At 53.9% G+C, this 17,401-nt stretch overlaps 1 protein-coding gene across 50 annotated transcripts in view; it reads left to right on the top strand.

Moving 5' to 3' along the window:
• B3GNTL1 (UDP-GlcNAc:betaGal beta-1,3-N-acetylglucosaminyltransferase like 1) overlaps positions 1 to 17,401 on the top strand; it is a 136,048-nt gene that overhangs the window by 108,992 nt on the left and 9,655 nt on the right. For 22 of the 50 annotated variants that reach the window (XR_011523231.1, XR_011523233.1, XR_011523232.1 and 19 more), the window contains 4 exons: positions 8,996 to 9,131; positions 9,212 to 9,280; positions 9,691 to 9,765; positions 17,216 to 17,320. Coding sequence is in view for 42 of the 50 variants with exons in the window: in XM_070561276.1 (XP_070417377.1) it covers positions 8,996 to 9,131; positions 9,212 to 9,280; positions 9,691 to 9,765; positions 17,216 to 17,296 (361 nt within the window). In the remaining 8 variants the exon portion in view is untranslated. Of the gene's footprint in view, positions 1 to 599; positions 735 to 5,225; positions 5,550 to 8,995; positions 9,132 to 9,211; positions 9,281 to 9,690; positions 9,766 to 11,840; positions 12,454 to 17,215; positions 17,321 to 17,401 lie in introns of those variants that run through there. The other 28 variants (XR_011523227.1, XM_070561253.1, XM_070561252.1 and 25 more) reach the window with 8 other exon arrangements.

Here is a 17,401-nt window from a genome sequence, read left to right on the forward strand (position 1 = left end):
AGTTTTAAAGTGAGGTAGAATCCAGTGTGGCTGTCCTTTTGAAGTCTTGCTCTCGCTTGCTTTGAGCTGAGAGGACTCTCACGGTGAGCCCTGCACACCTCTGACTTGATGGCGGGGGCTGGGGACAACCCCCCTCCCCCCAACGAGGGGAGGGCAGCCATGGACAGCAGTTAAGCCACACCCCCTACTTGGGGCAGCACAGGGAGGCCATGCACTCCCTCTCTCCCTCTTTTCGTCAGGCACAGCCCAGGGGTCCCTCAGGCTCCGAGGCTGCCGGCCTGAGCCACTGTGGCTGGGTGTGCGCTAGGCTGACTGCTGGGGACGGGCAGGAGAGGTGGGGAAATGCAGCAAGAGTGATGGAGAGTTAGTTTGAACTGTGCATGCGTGTGTGTGTGTGTGCGTCTCTGTGTGCATGCGTGTGCAGGTGCATGTGCATTTTACATTTTTCTCACAACTACAAGTGTGTGTCCCCGTGGTGTCTCGCTGCCATAACACTGTTCACTTTGGGGAATGGGGAGGAATGGGCCTCAGACAGGGCTGTTGGTAGCGGATGCTCTGAATGTAAAGAGCTTGACACAGGATGTGTACTCGTGTTTCAGAAGGATTGGCGACTCTGTTCTTCCCCCAGAGGGCATGAGCTTTGCTGGAAGGTGTGGCTTCTCAACTGGGATCCTCTGTCCTGGGAGGGCTGATGTCCACTTACATGGAGGGTGCCATGTCCACTGTCACAACAGGTGTGATGCCATTTGTCATGTGTGGGGGTCCCAGATCCCAGCATCCATATCAACTTGGGAGGTCCTTTAACTCTGGCGCTTGTGTTGTTCAACATTAAAACTTAGCTTCTTTGTTTCCAGCTTTAAGCAAAAGGATGTGATTTCTCTTGTTGTTTGTTAAATCTGAATTTTGGTAGAAGAGCTCTCGTGGAACATTGTTGTTCGGGCATTTGTGTCATGAACCTGAGTCAATGCAAGTGCGATTTGCACACATGGCGAAAAGGTCATTTCGCAGGAGGATATAACAATCCTGAATGTTTTTACCCCAATCACAGAATTTCAAGATACATGAAGCAAAAACTGACAGAAATAAAGGGAGAAATAGACAAATCCACAATTGCAGTTGGAGATTTTAACTTCTGTTTCAGAAATTGATAGAACTAGGGGTAATCTGTACTAACCAACTTGATCTAACTGACATTTACAGAACGCTACACTCAGTGGCAGAGTCACCATTCTTTTAAAGTGCTAGATAGACAATAGTTTGGACCACAAAACAAATCTGAATAAATTTCAAATGATTGAAATCATGCAGGGTATGTTTTATGACCACACAGAATTAAATTAGAAATCAGTAAGACATGTTGAAAATCCAAAATATTTGGAAATTAAGCAACCAAGCAGAAAAAAATCACAAAAGAAATTCCAAAAATATTTAATTCAATGACAATTAAAATGATATGTCAAAATTTGTGGAATTTAGATAAAACAGAGTTTACAGTAAAATTGTATGGCTTTAAAAGCTCATAAGAGAAGAAACTAAGCAATTATCTAAGTCTCCAGTTTTAAAAGTTACTAAAGTAATATCAAAATAAACACAAAGTAAATAAAATGAAAGAAATGAAAAGTGAAAGATGCTGAAATTGAAAATGGACTGTCAATAGAAAAATACCAGCAAAACCGAGAATTGATTGTTTGAAATAAAATTGACAAACCTCTAGCAAGATTGACTTAAAACAGAAAAGAGAAAAATACCAGCAAAACCGAGAATTGATTGTTTGAAATAAAATTGACAAACCTCTAGCAAGATTGACTTAACACAGAAAAGAAAATACAGATTACCAATATATTGAGAATGAAAGAAGAGACATCACTGTGGATCCTACAGATACTTAAACTATAAATAGAAATTAGATTAGTAATTTTAAAACTTTCCATAAAGAAAAGTCAAGCTAGATGGCTTTACTGATGTATCCTATCGAAGATTTAAGGAAGAAGTAATACCAACCTTACAGAAATTCATTCAGAAAACAGAAGAGGAGAAGGATCTTCTGGTGCTGGGAGGGAGCCCCCCGTTCACTCCATGAGCCCAGCTTGACTCTGATACCAAACTGCTGCAAGAACATTCCAGAAAATAAAATTGCAGACCAATATCCCTTGTCAAAGTAGATGTAAAGTCATTCACAAAATACTGCCAAACAAATATGATACACGTCAGTTAGGCCTCAATTTTTAAAAAAAGAAAAAAAAATTACCAAATCAAATTCACAAGTATACATGAAAGGATAATGTATCATGGATACAAGTCAGGTTCAAAAGTCAAAACTCAATTCGTATGATTTACTGCAGTGACAGGATAAAGGAGGAAAGTCAGGTGATCAACCCAATGGAGGCAGAAAAAACATTTGACAAAATTCAATACCCATTCCTAATTTTTAAAAAAATCTCAGCAAACTGGAAGGAGACGTTCTCAATCTGATAATAGCTACACAAACCTACAGCTAACCCCACACTTAATAGTTCAAGACTATACGCTTTCCCTCTTCTTTTTTTTTTAGATTGGCCCTGAGCCAACATCTGTTGCCAATCATTTTCTTCTTTTTTCTTCTTCTCCCCAAAGCCCCCCTGTACATAGTTGTATATATTGTAGTTGTGGTCCTTCTGGTTGTGGCACGTGGGACACCGCCTCGGCATGGCCTGACGAGCAGTGCTGTGTCCGTGCCCAGGATCCACACGGGTGAAACCCTGGGCCGCCGCAGCAGAGCACGTGAACTTAACCACTTGGCCATGGTGCCAGCCCAGCTTTCCCTCTTAAGATCAGGGGTCAGCAAGGTGAAAGCTCACGACTTCCGTTCAATGTTGTGACAGAGGTGAGCACAGTAAGACAAGAAGAAGAAAAGATACAGGCATTAGAAAGTGGAAGTAAAACTGTCCTCGTTTGTAGACAGCATGATTGTGTTTCATAGGAAATCAGAATCAATAATTTAGCAAGTTTCCAGGACCCAAGTTCAGGATATATATATTTACAGACACACACACACATACTCTATAGACTTGCAAGGAACAATTTAAATATGAAGTTTTAGGGCCTGGCCCGTGGCCAAGTGGTTAAGTTCATGTGCTCCCCTTCAGCGGCCCAGGGTTTTGCCAGTTCGGATCCTGGGTATGGACATGGCACCTGCTCGCTGGGCCATGTTGAGGCAGCATCCCGCATGCCACAGCTGGAGGGACCCACAGCTAGAATATACAGCTGTGTACTGGGGGGATTTGGGGAGAAAAAGCAGAAGAAAAGAAAAGATTGGCAGCAGTTCTTAGCTCAGGTACCAATCTTTAAAAAAATAAAAATGCAGCTTTAAAAAAATGTATGATGGCATCAAAAATAAAACTTATGGGTAAATTTAACAAGGTATGTATAGCCTCTAAAAATCACAAAACATTGCTGAGAGAAACGAAATAAAATTATTATATAGATGGGAGATGTACCACATTCGTGGATTGGATGACTCAGTATTGTTGATGTCAGTTCTCCCCCAAACTGATCTGTAGATTCCATGTGATCCTAATGAAACTGATCATCTGATTCTGAAATTCACGTGGGAAATCAAAGGACCCAGAATGGCCTAATCACCTTGAAAAGAACAAAATCTGAGGACTCGCAGTGCCCAATTTTAAGACTTCCTCTGAAGGTATAGCAATCAGGAGAGTGTATCAATACATAGAGATAGACAAAGAGATCAATGAGACAGAGTCCAGAAATAGACACACAATTATACACCCCACTGATTTTCAACCACGTCTCCAAGGGCATTCAATGGGAAAAGAGAAATATTTTCAACAAACAGAAAACTGGATATCCTTATGGGGAAAAAAGGAATCTCACATCATATAGAAAAATTAATTCGAGATGGATCTAAGATATAAATATAGAAGCAGCTAAAATAGAAAGCTTTAAAAGAAAACACTTCAGGGAATATCTTCACAACTTTGGGACAGGGAAAAATTTATTAGCAAGGACACAAGAATCATTTAAAAATTGATAAATTGGACTTCATCAAAATTTGAAACTTTTGCTCATAAAACTTTTACTCATTAGGAAAATAAGTAGGCAAACCAGACTGGGAGAAAATATTCACAGTCCATATGTCTGACAGAGGACCAGTATGGAGGGCATACATAAAAAGAACCTCTACCACCTAGTAATAAAAAGACAATCTAATAACAATAGGCAAAATACTTTAACCAACACTTCACAAAGCAATAATATATAACTGGCCAATGAGCACATGAAAAAGTGCTCATTGTTCCCGTTAGAGAAATGCAAATTACACCCGCTACACACCCACTAGAAAGATTAAAATTACTGTCTGGCAATTCCACGTGGTGGTGAGGATGTGGCACTCCGGGACTCTCATGCACTGTTCTTGGGCGTGCAAATGGTACATCCTCTTTGGAAAACTGTTTGCCACTTTTTATTAATTAAATTGACCCCTGGCCTATGAGCCAGCAATTCCATGTCTAGGTGTTTATGCAAGAGAAATGAAAACATTGCTCAACACATCACTACTGATAATAGCCAAGAACCGGGAACAACCCAAGTGTCATCAACAGGTGATGGATACACAGAGTTTGCTGTAATGGAGCGATCCTCAGCATTAAAGGAAACAAGCTACTGATGCTTGTAAGAATGTGCGTTAATGTCAAAAAATGGTTAAGAAAAGAAACCAGACACAGAAGCATGCAGACTGTGGGATTCCCCTTACGTAACGTCTCTGGCAGGCAGAACTGGTCCACGGTGGTAGGAGCTGGAACCCTGGTTTCTCTGGGGAGCAGGCACAGGGGCTCTTTCTGGGTGATGTGAAATACTCTGCATGTTGACGGGGTGGGTTACATGGGTACATTTGTCATAAGCCACCGACCCGCACGTACACTTAGATCCTTGCACTTCACTCTATGTTTTAAATTATACCTTTGCTAAAATTTTGTAAATGTCTGGTGCTTCTTCAACAAAGTAGCCCCTCCCCCACCATACTGGAGTTGGAAACTCTGGGTGAATAAAGTACTACGGTGGTTGTCTGAGCAGAGATCTGCAGGGCTATGAAACGCCAGGACATCTGCAGCCATCTGCGGGGCAGTGGGATGCCGGGATCTGCAACCTTCTGCAGGGCTGTGGGACGCTGGGGTCCGGAATCTTCCTCAGGGCTGTGGGACACCAGGGTCTGGAATCTTCAACAGGGCTGTGAGACGCCGGGACATCCAGAATCTTCTGCAGGGCTGTGAAACGCCGGGATCCAGAATCTTCGACAGGGCTGTGAGATGCCGGGACATCCAGAATCTTCTGCAGGGCTGTGAAATGCCGGGATCCAGAATCTTCTGCAGGGCTGTGAGACGCTGCGGAGGTTCTTATGTCCCCAGCTTGAGATCCTATGAAGCCGGTTAAAGTTAAGGGACTTTCTGTATGACTGTGGTGGTGACCACAGCGCCCTCCAACCTGTGGTGTGACTGTGGTGGTGACCACGGTGCCCTCCAGCCTACGGTGTGACTGTGGTGGTGACCACGACACCCTCCAGCCCGCGGTGTGACTGTGGTGGTGACCACGACACCCTCCAGCCCGCAGCGTTACTGTGGTGGTGACCATGGCACCCTCCAGCCTGTGGTGTGACTGTGGTGGTGACCACGGCGCCTTCAGGCCATGGTGTGACTGTGGTGGCCACGGCGCCCTCCGGCCCGTGGCATGACTGGTGGTGGCCACGGTGCCCTCCGGCCCGCAGTGTGGCGGGTGTGCATGTATCTTGTAAGGACCAGGCGCAGGCCAAAGGGCTCCATGCCACACACATCCTCCTCCTGTTTGCACACCATAAATCTTTTACGTTGAAACATTTTTTTCCTTTTTGGCAGCGTGAGGCTTTGCCACCCACAGCTCAGAAGAGGTGATCTCAGGCTAGTTTCTGTGCGGGATTACAGTCTGTGCCGTGAGTGGGCATGCCTCAGAGTCGCCTGCTGTAACTGCCCCCTCAGGCTTGTCGAGCCTGAATCCCTCAGACTCTCGCACACAGCCCCCCGTTGAGAGTGCTCCCTGCTTCTGGCCTTTGCTTTAAACTGAGAGCCGTCAATCCCACTCTGACGCCCCGCAGATGCCCGAAGGCATGAAGGAGCAACGCTCTGCCCTGACTTGTGGCCTCCTTGTCCCTGCCCCAGGCCCTGGCGGAGCGGCAGCTGCTCCACGGTTCTGCGTCCCCCGTGTGTGATGTCGCCCTGAGCACCGATCTCTACGTCCTCGGGATGTTGCGGGCATGGTGGCGTCCTGCCCCTTCCCTCTGAAGCCCACGGTTGCTCAGCCTGAGGTCCGCCCTGGGCTGGTGGTCGTAGCTTGTCCAGCTCCGCCACACGCGGCCCTCATCTCCTGAGCCCTGCAGTCTCCTCCCAGCTCTCTGCCTCTGGTGCTGGCAGCCCCCACCACCTCTTACTCTGACCGCTGGGCCTGCTGCCTCCTGGTGCAGTGATGCAGCCATGACACACTGCTCCTTCCAGACAGTTCGGGAAACACGACCTGTGGGTTTGGGGAACCCTGTGCCCTGGCTGCTGCACCCCCGCCCACGGCTGCACTGCTCCTCGCGGCTGGTGGAGAGCACGTCATGAGGACAGCAGCAGAGGCCTAATCTGGCGAGAACTGAGCACACAGCGGGACGGGCTGGGGAGGCAGGGCCACCGCAGGAAGCGTTCCACTCCCACGGTGCAGATGTTTTCCTGGCAGTTTCTCAACCTCACCGGCGGGTTGTGTGCCGGTGTTTGCAGGCTGGAGGCCACCCCAGAGGACATGGCGCTGGGCGTGCGTGTGGCCTCTGGCACGTGTGCCTCTTTGGGGGCCTTGTTTACCTTTTGCAGTTGCACCCACATCCCCCAATTCTGTGCAGCAGGAGGCAGGGTCGGCCCATCCCTCCCCGGGGGCCCACGCGGGTGAGGCATCCTGCGTGTCTGGCCTGCTCCATCCCTTGGTTGGCACCACCCCTTGCCTGGCCCCTCGCTGCCCTCCCGCCAGGCTTCCGGCCACGTACTGCCCGCTGCTGTGATCCCCTCGAGGGCTGCCCGGGCCATCTGCTTCCTCCTACACGTCCACAGAGCCTTGGGGCATTTTGATGGGTGTTTCATTGAATCTGCACATCAAGTTGCAGAGAACTGACTGGTTAAAAAGAGAAGCACTTAGTCACGAAGGTGGCCGGACCCTGTGCCAACAAAAGTAACTCAAGACCAGGAACGGGAGAGGAAGCACTGGAGAGGGGTGAGGCCTGCACGGGACCCCTGGGGCACCCCCGGCACGTCCCTGCGGGCAGGAACCCCAGGGCATGTCCCATCTGCCGGGCCCAGACACCCTGAACCCATGGACCCCACACAGTGCCCCATCGCTGGGGTTCCTGCTCACATCTCCACTCGGGGAGGGGGCTGAACATGCCTCTGCCCGAGCTGCCACCTCCCCTCCCCCTCAGGATTCCCTAGTCGCCTGGAACCCCCGGCCCTGCGCTCACAGCTCTCGTTCTTAGGCGCTCCTTTCGTTTTCTCGGGCGCTGCCAGAGCTGTGTGGCCGTGTGGGGGCGGCTTCCTCGGGCTGCAGTGTGTCCAGGAGTGAAGTGCTGATTGGCAGGATCAGGGAGTCACTCGCCTTCGCGAGCCTCTCTGAGCCCCCACGGAAGTCACGGCGCTCTGCACAGCTCTAGCTGAACCACTCTGTCTGGGATGGGCAGAGGCGGACAGGCTTCAGGGGACTCCCGCCATCGGCACCTGCTCTGTGGGAAAGCTGACGGGCGTCGGTTGCTTGCCCAGCACCAGCATTTTATTAGAACAGGTGTCGCACGTCACCTGTCTGCGGCCCACACCCCACCCGGAGGAACTGCTCCATTGAGATACCTCGGGGGGCACCCGGAACGGGTGGTCACCATGGTGAAGGCACCAGGGCGAAGGCTGCCGCATGGCGGGTTCAGCACCCACCTGGGGCCCTGCGCTGGAGGAGACCAGGATGGGAGGTCCGACCCCATGCTGCAGAGACTGGGGCCTGCAGAGGGGTCCAGGCCTGGCCTGAGAACCACCTGCCCAGGCAGGGCTGTCATCCAGGATGCAGCTGTGGGCGAGTGGCCTGTCCCAGGAGGGGTCTGAGATGAGGCCCTGCGTGCAGATGTGCTTCCAGGGGTGAGCTGTGGGTTACACAACAGTGGCCCCTTCCTTGTGTACTATGGTTTCTCTGGGAGCGAAGGCTTGGGGTCATGTTTGGTCCACTGTGTGCCCACAGCAGTTCCCTCTTAACTTTCCAGATTCTTAAGTGATGGTTTCACGTCTGTGATTTAGGGCTGGAAGGGTCGACAGGCCCTTTCTGTGCATCTGACCCTATTAAACTGGAAACAGCTGGACATGCTGGTCTCCCTGTCGCACTTGGGGGTCAGGCAGCTGCAAGCCCAGTCGCCAGACCTGGACGGGGTCTGCATGTAGCAAGGGGTTGACGGAGGGAGTCCCTGCCTAGAGAAGACGACCTGGCCGTCAGGGCGCTGGCACGGGAAAGGAAGCCACGTGGAGGCTCAAGGGTCGTGTCCAGAGCCCTCTGCTCACTGTGACCACGTGGCAGGTGCCTGATGTCAGGGTGGCTGTGTCTCCCCTCAGGTTCCCCAGGGTCTGTGCCTGGTATCCCCCAGGATTCCTGAGCACACGGATGTGACAACGGCACGTCCTGGGGTCTGTGTGGGGCCATGAGAGTGGGCAAGGCTGTGCAACCCTGGCCACACGGTTCTGGGTTCACGGGTTCATTTATTCACTCACTCATTCAGCCAGCAGCTGGTGAGCACTGGGGGCTGGGGGTGCAGATGTGGGCCTACAGGGACGGGGGTGGGGGGGACGAGGGCCAGGTGGACAAGGACCAGGGGGCTGAGCCCGGCTGGGCAGAGGGGTGGGGTGAGTGGGGAGGAAGGTCCGGGTGGTTGGCGGCTCCACCCACCTTGGTCCCACCCCCCCTTCCCCCGCAGGACCACCATCTGGACCCACCGTGTCCGCTTTCTGGAAGAACGGGCCCTGCCACACTGGGCTGCCTTCACCATCTGGAACGCAGGCAGGCAGGGCCGCCGGCTGTACCGCAGCCTCATGGCGGAGTCACGGCGCAAGGTGGGGCCCCCATCCCTCCCCTCTCCCCGCAGCGCAGTATCCCCTAGTGTCCCTGAGGCTGGTGTCCTGTGTCCCCTCAGGTGGTCGCCTTCTGTGATGTGGACGAGAACAAGATCAAGAAGGGCTTCTACTCCTACGAGGACTCAGAGGTGTGTGGGGCCCCCTGGGAGAGCCCTGGCCAAGCTCGGGGTCGCCTGCACACACCCGGCCCGCCTCTGGGCCACCTGGGCCCAGACGGCTCCAGGCCCGGCAGATATAGCCCCCAGGCTGCTGGGGGCCCCAGGGCCTGTGCCCGCCCATCCCCCACTGGAGAGTGCACTCAGGTCTGCTTCTCTCCGTCACCCACCTGGGGTTGGTTCTGGGGCGGCTGTAAGGTGACCAGGTCGGGAGGGTGGAGGCCGGGTCCAGCCCAGGAGGCTGTGACCTGGGTGTCCGTCTGAGCACGTCCAGCTGTGAATGGTGCAGGGGTCGTGGGCGGCACACGCCCAGTGTGACAGCCCTCCCTGAGGAACGAGTATGGGGCAGCGCGGAGCAGAGCCCACAGCCCGTCTTGTTTTAGGAAAGGCCCAAGCCCCGGGTTCCGATCCTGCACTTCCGGGCTGCACGGCCACCCTTTGTCATCTGCGTGAAGCTGGTGAGTGTCGGGCTTCAGCTATGGGGACATGATGGCCGTGTGGCTGGGATGAGCCCCTGGTCACGAGATCTCAGACGTCCGAGACTTGGCCGCAGCAGTCCATGCCCTTGTTCCAGGCCAAGCTCTTGTGTCACGTCCAGCAGGAGGCCCTGGGCTAGGATGGGAGGTGGTGACCGTGGCCCTGGGGGTCTGGGAGGGTGACCTGCACCAGGGTGGGGGACAAGGGACCACAGAGTCACCTCCAGCCAGGCCTGGGGCTGCCCGGGGTGTTGGGGGAGAGGCGGCCATGGCACCTGGTAAAATGGGTCGCATTTCTATAAAAGCAACACTTACTGGAAACTTGTGGAGTGCCAGGCCCAAGGGAGCTCCCAAACCCTCAGATGCTCCCGCCAGCGACTCGATGTGCAAGACCCTGCAGAGCTCTAGGGGGATGAAATAGTCGCTGAGAAGCACCCCCGCTGAGGACCCCATCTCCTCACGAGTTCTTGTCATGTCCTCGCCTTCCCTCTGAGGTTGGCAGGCACTGGGGCCCGGGCAGGCTGTGCCCGTCCCTTGGCTCCGGGCTTTCCATCAGGGCCGCACAGCAAGAGGCCCGGGACCCTGTCTTGCTCACTGAGGTCAGGCTCCGCCCTGCCCCTGGGTCACTTTCTGAGCAGCATCCTGTGTGTGAGTGTCACGTGTAGCCGTCAGTGGCTCCGGGTTGTTTCCCGATGGCTATGGGACAGCAAGGCCGTGGCAGTCTCGTGACCTGAAGCAGACGAAGGGCCTCTGCCCCTCAGCGGGTCTTGGAAAACGCCCCCACGCACAGAGCCAGTGACAGGGTGATGCCACCCGGGGCCACTCGTGGGCCCGTCTCAGCCTTTCCGCCCAACGGGCTTGCTCAGGACCGAGCCTGTCCCTGTGGGCCACCTGTCCCTGCCTGTTGATTTTCAGGAGCTCGTTAGAGTCTGGCTCTAGTCCTTTATCGATCAGCGTGTGGCAGACATTTTCTCCCGGTTGTGACTCACCTTTTCACAGCTTCTTCCCGGAAGAATTTATCTTTACCACAGAACATTTATCAGCTTTTCTCTAGTGAGCAGTTAGTGTCATGCTCAGAAGATTCTTCCCTGTGGTCAGAATACATTCTCATTCATTCACACGTATTCACATAAGGCGTCACCTTTCACATGAGTCTAACCCAGCCCATCTACGGGGCCCAGGTCATGGGGTGGGGCTGGGCTCAAGGGTCCCCAGGAGGGCATGGTGGTCAATGGGTGAGCAGGCCATGCTGTGCTGTTGGGGGTCATGGGAGAACACAACGGGGAGCAGGCCACCACTTCCGGCAGGTGCCAGCCTAGGCGGGTGATCAGACTGAACCTCAGTGACCAGGGCACCCAGCCCGAGGCCTTCCTGGAGGCAGTGCTTTTGCAGAATGGAGGCAGATGCATGTTCATTCCGCCAGAGTAAGACAACAGCAGAGGACACAGGCAGGGCATGTGTCTATGCCACTGAGCAGGACCTGCAAGGAAAGCCCGAGTGTGCTGTGGCGGGTAGGAGGGAGGCAGAGAGGGGAGCATCCTCTTCGTTGGTGGCTGGTCTGTTTAAGATCCCAATCCCCTTTTGCAGTGATGGGAATTTACTCAGAGCTTCTAATTGCAGTTTATGGTGTCATCCTGGCGCCTTTGTGGGGCTTGCGCTGGGGCCCAGCCAGGCCGGTCAGGGTGCACTGGTGTGTCATGCCAGGGTGGTATGTCCTGGTGGGGGACATCACCTCCCAAGGCCGTTCCCCCACTGGGCCGAGCTCAGACACTTGAGGACAGATTTCTCAGCCAAGTTGGTCAGGCCGGGATGGTGACCCTGAGGAGGGCCAGGCCATCCCAGCTCTGCCCCTCGGTCGAGGTGCCACTTTGGAGAAGTCACCCCACTGTGGGGAAAGTGGGTGTGAGGACGGCTGACCCCAAGGAGCCTCGTGCTAGGATCCGGCCCCTGGCTGGGGCTGCGAGGGCGGCTCTCTCTCACGGCCCCTACCCACATGGCTGGGGCTGTTCCTGTGTTCCAGCCCCAGAGAGTGAGATGATGAATGTGTGTGGTTTTAGGCTGCTCGATTTGTGGTAGCTGGTTACACGCAGCAGATAACTGATATGGACCCAAGGTGGCAAAACAGTGAAGAGAACAAACCTCACAGGCACCCCTGTCGCAGCTTGACGCTGTCATGAACACCTGCAGCAGTTTCCCTCTGGACACGTGTCCCCACGTCTCCTGGCTGTGCACCTGTCCGTGGAAGCGCTGGTGACCGTTCAGCTTTCTGAGGAACTGCAGGCTGTTTTCCACGACAGCTGCCCCACCGTACAGCCCACCAGCAGCGCACACGGCTTCCTCGCACACCAGTTATCGGTGTGTGTTTGTCGCGGCCGTCCTGGAGGGCGTTTCACTGATGCTGAGTGATGTTGAGCGTCTCGTCTATGCTTGTGGGCACCTGAACATCTTCTTGGGAGAAAAGTCTCTGCAAGTCTCTCGCTCGTATTTCAGCTGGAAGTTTGTCCTTCTGCTGAGTCCTGACTTCTTCTCTGTTCCAGATGCAAGCCCCCAGTCAGGTCCATTTGCAAATGTTTCCTCCCCTTGTGTCGCTTGTCTTTTCACTATCTCGATGGTGTCCTTTGATGTACAAAAGTGTTTAATTTTGATGAAGTCCAATTTATCTGTTTTTAATTTGGTTGCTCATCTTTTTGGTGTCAGAGCTAAGAAGCCATTGCCAAATCCAGGGTCATGAGGACTTACCCTGTGTTTCCTTCTGAGAGTTACAGCTTCAGCTGTTACATTTTAGGCCTTTGATCTGTTTTGAGTTGCTTTTGTGGATGGTGTGGGTGGGCAGCTTCTTTCTTTTCACGTGCCGTCCGGTTGTGTGAGCGCTGTGCAGCCAGGGAGCGCCAGCCCCGACTGGTCACCAAGGTTTTTTTCTGTTTGCCAGCTTGAACCTGTCTTATTTAACCACTGCTACCTAACAAATTACCACAAACACATTTATTACCTCACAGTTTCTGCAGGTCCTCAGCTTCCGGGTCTCATGAGGCTGTAGGTGAGGTGTCAGCCAGCACAGAGGTTCGACTGTGGGGTGGTCCACGCTCCAAGCCTCCTCGACGGTCGTTGATGGAAATGAGATCTTGAGGGTGCTGCACCAACATCCTTGGTGCTTTGCTGGCTGTTCCTGACTGGCTGCCCCCCCGGCATGGCAGCTTATTCTGTCGAAGCCAGCAAGGGGCAGGGTCTACAAGGGGGATGGAAGTGCCACCCCACGCCTGTGTGGTGTCCGAGGGCCAGTGCCGCCTGTACTCCAGGGGCGGGCTTACACAGGAGGTGGGTGCACGAGGCAGGGTCCTGAGCTGCCGGGCCTGCCAGGGGGACAGACCCGCCCTCCTGCGTTCTCCCCGCCTGAACCTCTTTCCAGCCAACGTAAGCAGAGTTCCCAGTTGCCAGGGGAATGAAAGGAATAATTATGAGGCTACGAGAAGCAGTGGTAAAACAAAAAGTTAAATTCTACAGAAATTATATCTCATTTTCAGAGGAGATGGGCTCTGCTGAGGGTCTACTTCTCAGGGACCCAGAATTGCGGTGAATCAGACCCCCCGTGAGACCTTCCCGGACAGCAGGCCTTGGTGGCAAGTGCGTCCCTTTCCCCTCTCCGTCGCCCACTTTGTGTCCTTGGAGGGTCAGAGACACAGTAGTTACCTGATTCTTGTATATTCTTCCCGAGGGAGCCAACACAAACACAACAAGTGGCCGCGTGTTATACATACTTTTTCTGTATTTTGCTTTTTTCACATAGCAATATATTTTGGAGATTCTTCCATGTAAATTCACTGGCGCTGTCTCACTGTTGTTACTGCCTTCGTAAGGCAACTCTCCAAAGTGACAGGAAGCCAGCCTGTGCACCCTTGCCGTGCGCCCGCCACCCGGCCGTCTCGTGTCCTCCACACTCCCCACTCCCCCACCCCTGTACTGAGGCAAATTCTAGCCTACTCTCGTTTGTTAGTGTTTCCCAGAAAGATGAAAGCTTAAAAGAACTAGCATAATTCCACTATCACACCCAGAAGTTGCAAATATCCCGTGAGTGTCGAGATCCCCCGATTGCCCTGTAGACATGTTTTCTTGTTGTCGTTTGTGTGCTGGAGCCCAGGCCCAGTGTGGCCACATGCAGCGTCAGCCCACGCGCCCTGCCACCCGCTCCACTCCCTCACGACTCGAGGCAGCAGGGAGCCTCGGGCCTGCTGGGCCAGGGGCGGTTCTGATGGGCGGGAGCTCCGGACAGAGTTCGAGGCTCACTCAGTGGTGGCCACACCCCTGCCCCCCGAGGGCTGGGACAGTTCTGTGGGGGAGCTTCTGGGGGACGCATTACCCCCAACTATGCTGCTGCGTGGGTGTTTCATCCGTTTATTAGCCAGTCCCTTATCGAGGTGCCTGTAGGCCATTCTTGTCGTTGGCTGTGAAAATCCTGCTGCAGTGAATAGCGTAATTTCGCTCAGGGGCTGTGCACGTGGGGGGAACTTCTAAAAGCTGCTGGTCAGAGTTTTGATCCCACAGCTGCCGCCCCGGAGGCTGTGCCAGTTTACGCTCCACCAACCACCTTCCGTCGATGCTGCGATCAAACCCACCGTCTCCGCAGATCGCAGGTGAAAACAGTGAGGCTCCAGTTCCAGTCGGCAGTGTCACGCTGCGGGTCAGGAGGGCGTCTCTTCACATATTTATAAGCATCTTTATTTCACTTTTTGTAAATTACCGATTCTTTTCACTAGCCCATTTTTCTATTGGCCTGTCAGTATTTTTCTCTATGCAATTACAAAAACAAACCTTTTGTGATAGGCCTTGCAAATTTTCCTCAGTGTGTCGTTTGACTAAACATATTTCTGCCATTTAGAAATTTTTTATTTAGACATAATCAAATTAATTGATTTTTTTCTTTTATGGCTTCTGGGTTTTCTTCATTCTCAGACAGTGACTCCTCATGGTGAAGTTGTAAAGCGCATTCTCCAGGTTTGCTTCTCAGGCTTATGTTCTTTTGTTATTTCTTTGCTACAAGTGGAATTTTTCTTGTCAAGACTGAAGTAGGATGAAATCTCCTTTCCCTTTGGGTACTCACTTGTCCCAGTGTCATTTGGGGAGTAATCCATGTCTTCCTGGTAATGAAATGCCGTCTTTGTGTGCTGGGTACACATTTCCATCTGGAGCTGTTCTGGACCCTCGGTCTTGTTCTGCTGAGGTGTCTGTTTGCGTACCAGCACCATGACTTACTGTAGCTTTCCCACGTTTGCCATTTAGTAAGGCTGGTCTTCCTTCGTTATTCTTCTTTGTCAAAATTTTTCTCAAGTTTTTCTTCTTCAAATGAACTTTGTTATTGTGAATTATTAATACAGTCAGAAAACGGCCTAAACATGGCCCACCAGCTGCTTTGTGAAGGAAGTTTTATTAGAAAACAGAGGACACATCACCACAAAGCGCTCCCCTGAGCAGCCCCACGAAGGACGAGGCAGCTACCCACCCAGCGGCCCGGCTGCGTCACTGCTGTGCTGTCCTCACAGCGTGCGCAGCGCTTCCCCGACCGCAGGCGTGGCTGCCTGTGTCTGCAGCTCGGCAAGTGGAGCCACACTTGTGTGCTCTCGGTCTCATCTGTCTCGTCCTCATGTTTGTGAGGCCGCGTGCCCATCCTCCGTGGCGTTTTGGCGTTCAGCTGCGTGGGTGTCACCAGCACCATGCCAGCGGGCCTCCACGAGCCGGTGCCCATCACTTTGCTGTGCAGACATCCTGGTGCTCGCCTGCCGTTTCTCTGGGGTTTGATCCCAGGAGTAGAAGCTGGGTCGTGGGGTGGCCTGTCTTCCACTTCACGAGACAACGTCCCACGAGGTGGCCGGGCGGGGGGGCCCAGAAGTGGAGGGCCCAGGCCGCAGGCTCATCACTGGACGATGGGATCTCAGTTCCCCTGGCTGGGGTGCGGGGCTCTCACTGTGGCTTTGAGACGCCGTCTGATGCTGGTGAGGCCCAGCGCCTGCCCGTGCGGCAGGCACGTGGGTTCCTCTTGTTGATGTCTCCAGTTGGGTTCCCCGTCTGCCTATGGGATTGCCATCTTCTCCTGACAACCTGTAGTTCTCCGTACCTTCTGGATTCTGATCATCCGGTGGTTTTCTGTCTGGCCTTTTCACTCTCTTGGTGGGATGTGTTGGTCTAACTTCAGGAGGTTCTTCATAAGGAGCAGTCCCCTTCCCCAGTCAGGACAGGCCCCCCTTTCCCACTGGCCCCTCCATGAGCCCAGCTCCACCGGCTGTTGTAAATGACCGCTGGGCCACTCTGGGCTGGGCTGGGCTGGCTCTGAACCCAGGTGTGTTTCCTTTGAAAACTTGGGAGCAGAGAGAACAAGAGAGAAGGGGGCTTGAGAACGGTCGGCAGGTAGAGGACAGAAGGTGGAAATCTCAGGTGTTTTCCAGGTAGACTGTTCCATTTATATATTTCTAGCAATCCTGGTAGTAACGGCTGAGACCAAGGGTGGGCATGGCTGATTCCCCTTGTTGGGCCCAAGGACAGACGATGACACCCAACGAGGACAAACATGGTGGCCGCAGCACTGGGCCCCTCCCACATCCTGCTGGAGGCGGAGACATGCCCCTTGGGCCGTTCCTGTTTTGGGAGCCGAGTCCTGGAGGCCTGGGCTGAGGGACGGGCCTGGGAGCACGCAAGTGTTTGCCAAAAACCTGCCGTGGCCTCACACAGGAGGGCTCAGGGTCAGGGGTTAGGGCTGGGGTTGGGTGGCCTGGCCAAAGCCAGCACTGGTGGAGAGGCCACCCTGGAGCCCCGTGAGTCTGGCAACAATCCTGGGGTCACCTCGGGGACCTTATGGGGTCACTTGTAAGACTCGGGTGGAGCCTGCCTCCTGGGGTCCTGACCCTCCCTGCATGGTTCCAGCTCTGCCTGTTTGGTGTCAGGGCCCTCTCTCCACTGCAGGGCGGGGTCAGAGCCAGGGGGCATCCGTCGACAGCTGGCTGTTGAGTCGCAGTTTCTGTCCCCAGGGGCCACCTCCGACGTCTGGCCTCTGCAGAGGAGGTGGGGGTGTGGGGCATCGTGGAGAATCAGGGTCAGTCGGCAGGAAGGAAGCCGGGTCTGGCCTGGGAAGGGGTGAGCAGGAGAGACTGCCCGTGAGGTTTCCTTCCCTGAGTCCCCACAGTGGGGGTCAGCTGCCTTCTGCAGGGAGGAGCTGAGGCCAGGCTTGGTGGGGGCGCTTCTGAGGACCCTCCCACTGGCTGTTTCCCTTGCTGGCCCCCCACTTTCTGGCCCCTCCCCTCTCAGCAGTGGAGCACTTTCTAGTGGACCACCTGACAAGTGGCCACAAGCAGCTCCACACCCAAGACCACCTCAGGAGGATCTGTGGGGCCTGCAGTGAGGACCAGGGGAGGCCTGGATCGAGCTGGACCTGCTGCTGCTCCCACAGGACCTCACAGGAGGTGCGTTTGAGGACAATCTGAGGTCACTGCACCTGCAGGAGGGCCGGGACTTCCTTCACTTCAGCTGATGGACCCGTAGCAGCTGCTGCCAGGTACGTACGAGGCCCCCAGCAGCCACAGCCAGGGTGTGGGGGTGTCCTGCAGGTGAGGAGGGATCGAGGGTGGGTAGGGAA

Source organism: Equus przewalskii, chromosome 10, assembly GCF_037783145.1.
Source record: "Equus przewalskii isolate Varuska chromosome 10, EquPr2, whole genome shotgun sequence".
NCBI lineage: Eukaryota > Metazoa > Chordata > Mammalia > Perissodactyla > Equidae > Equus > Equus przewalskii.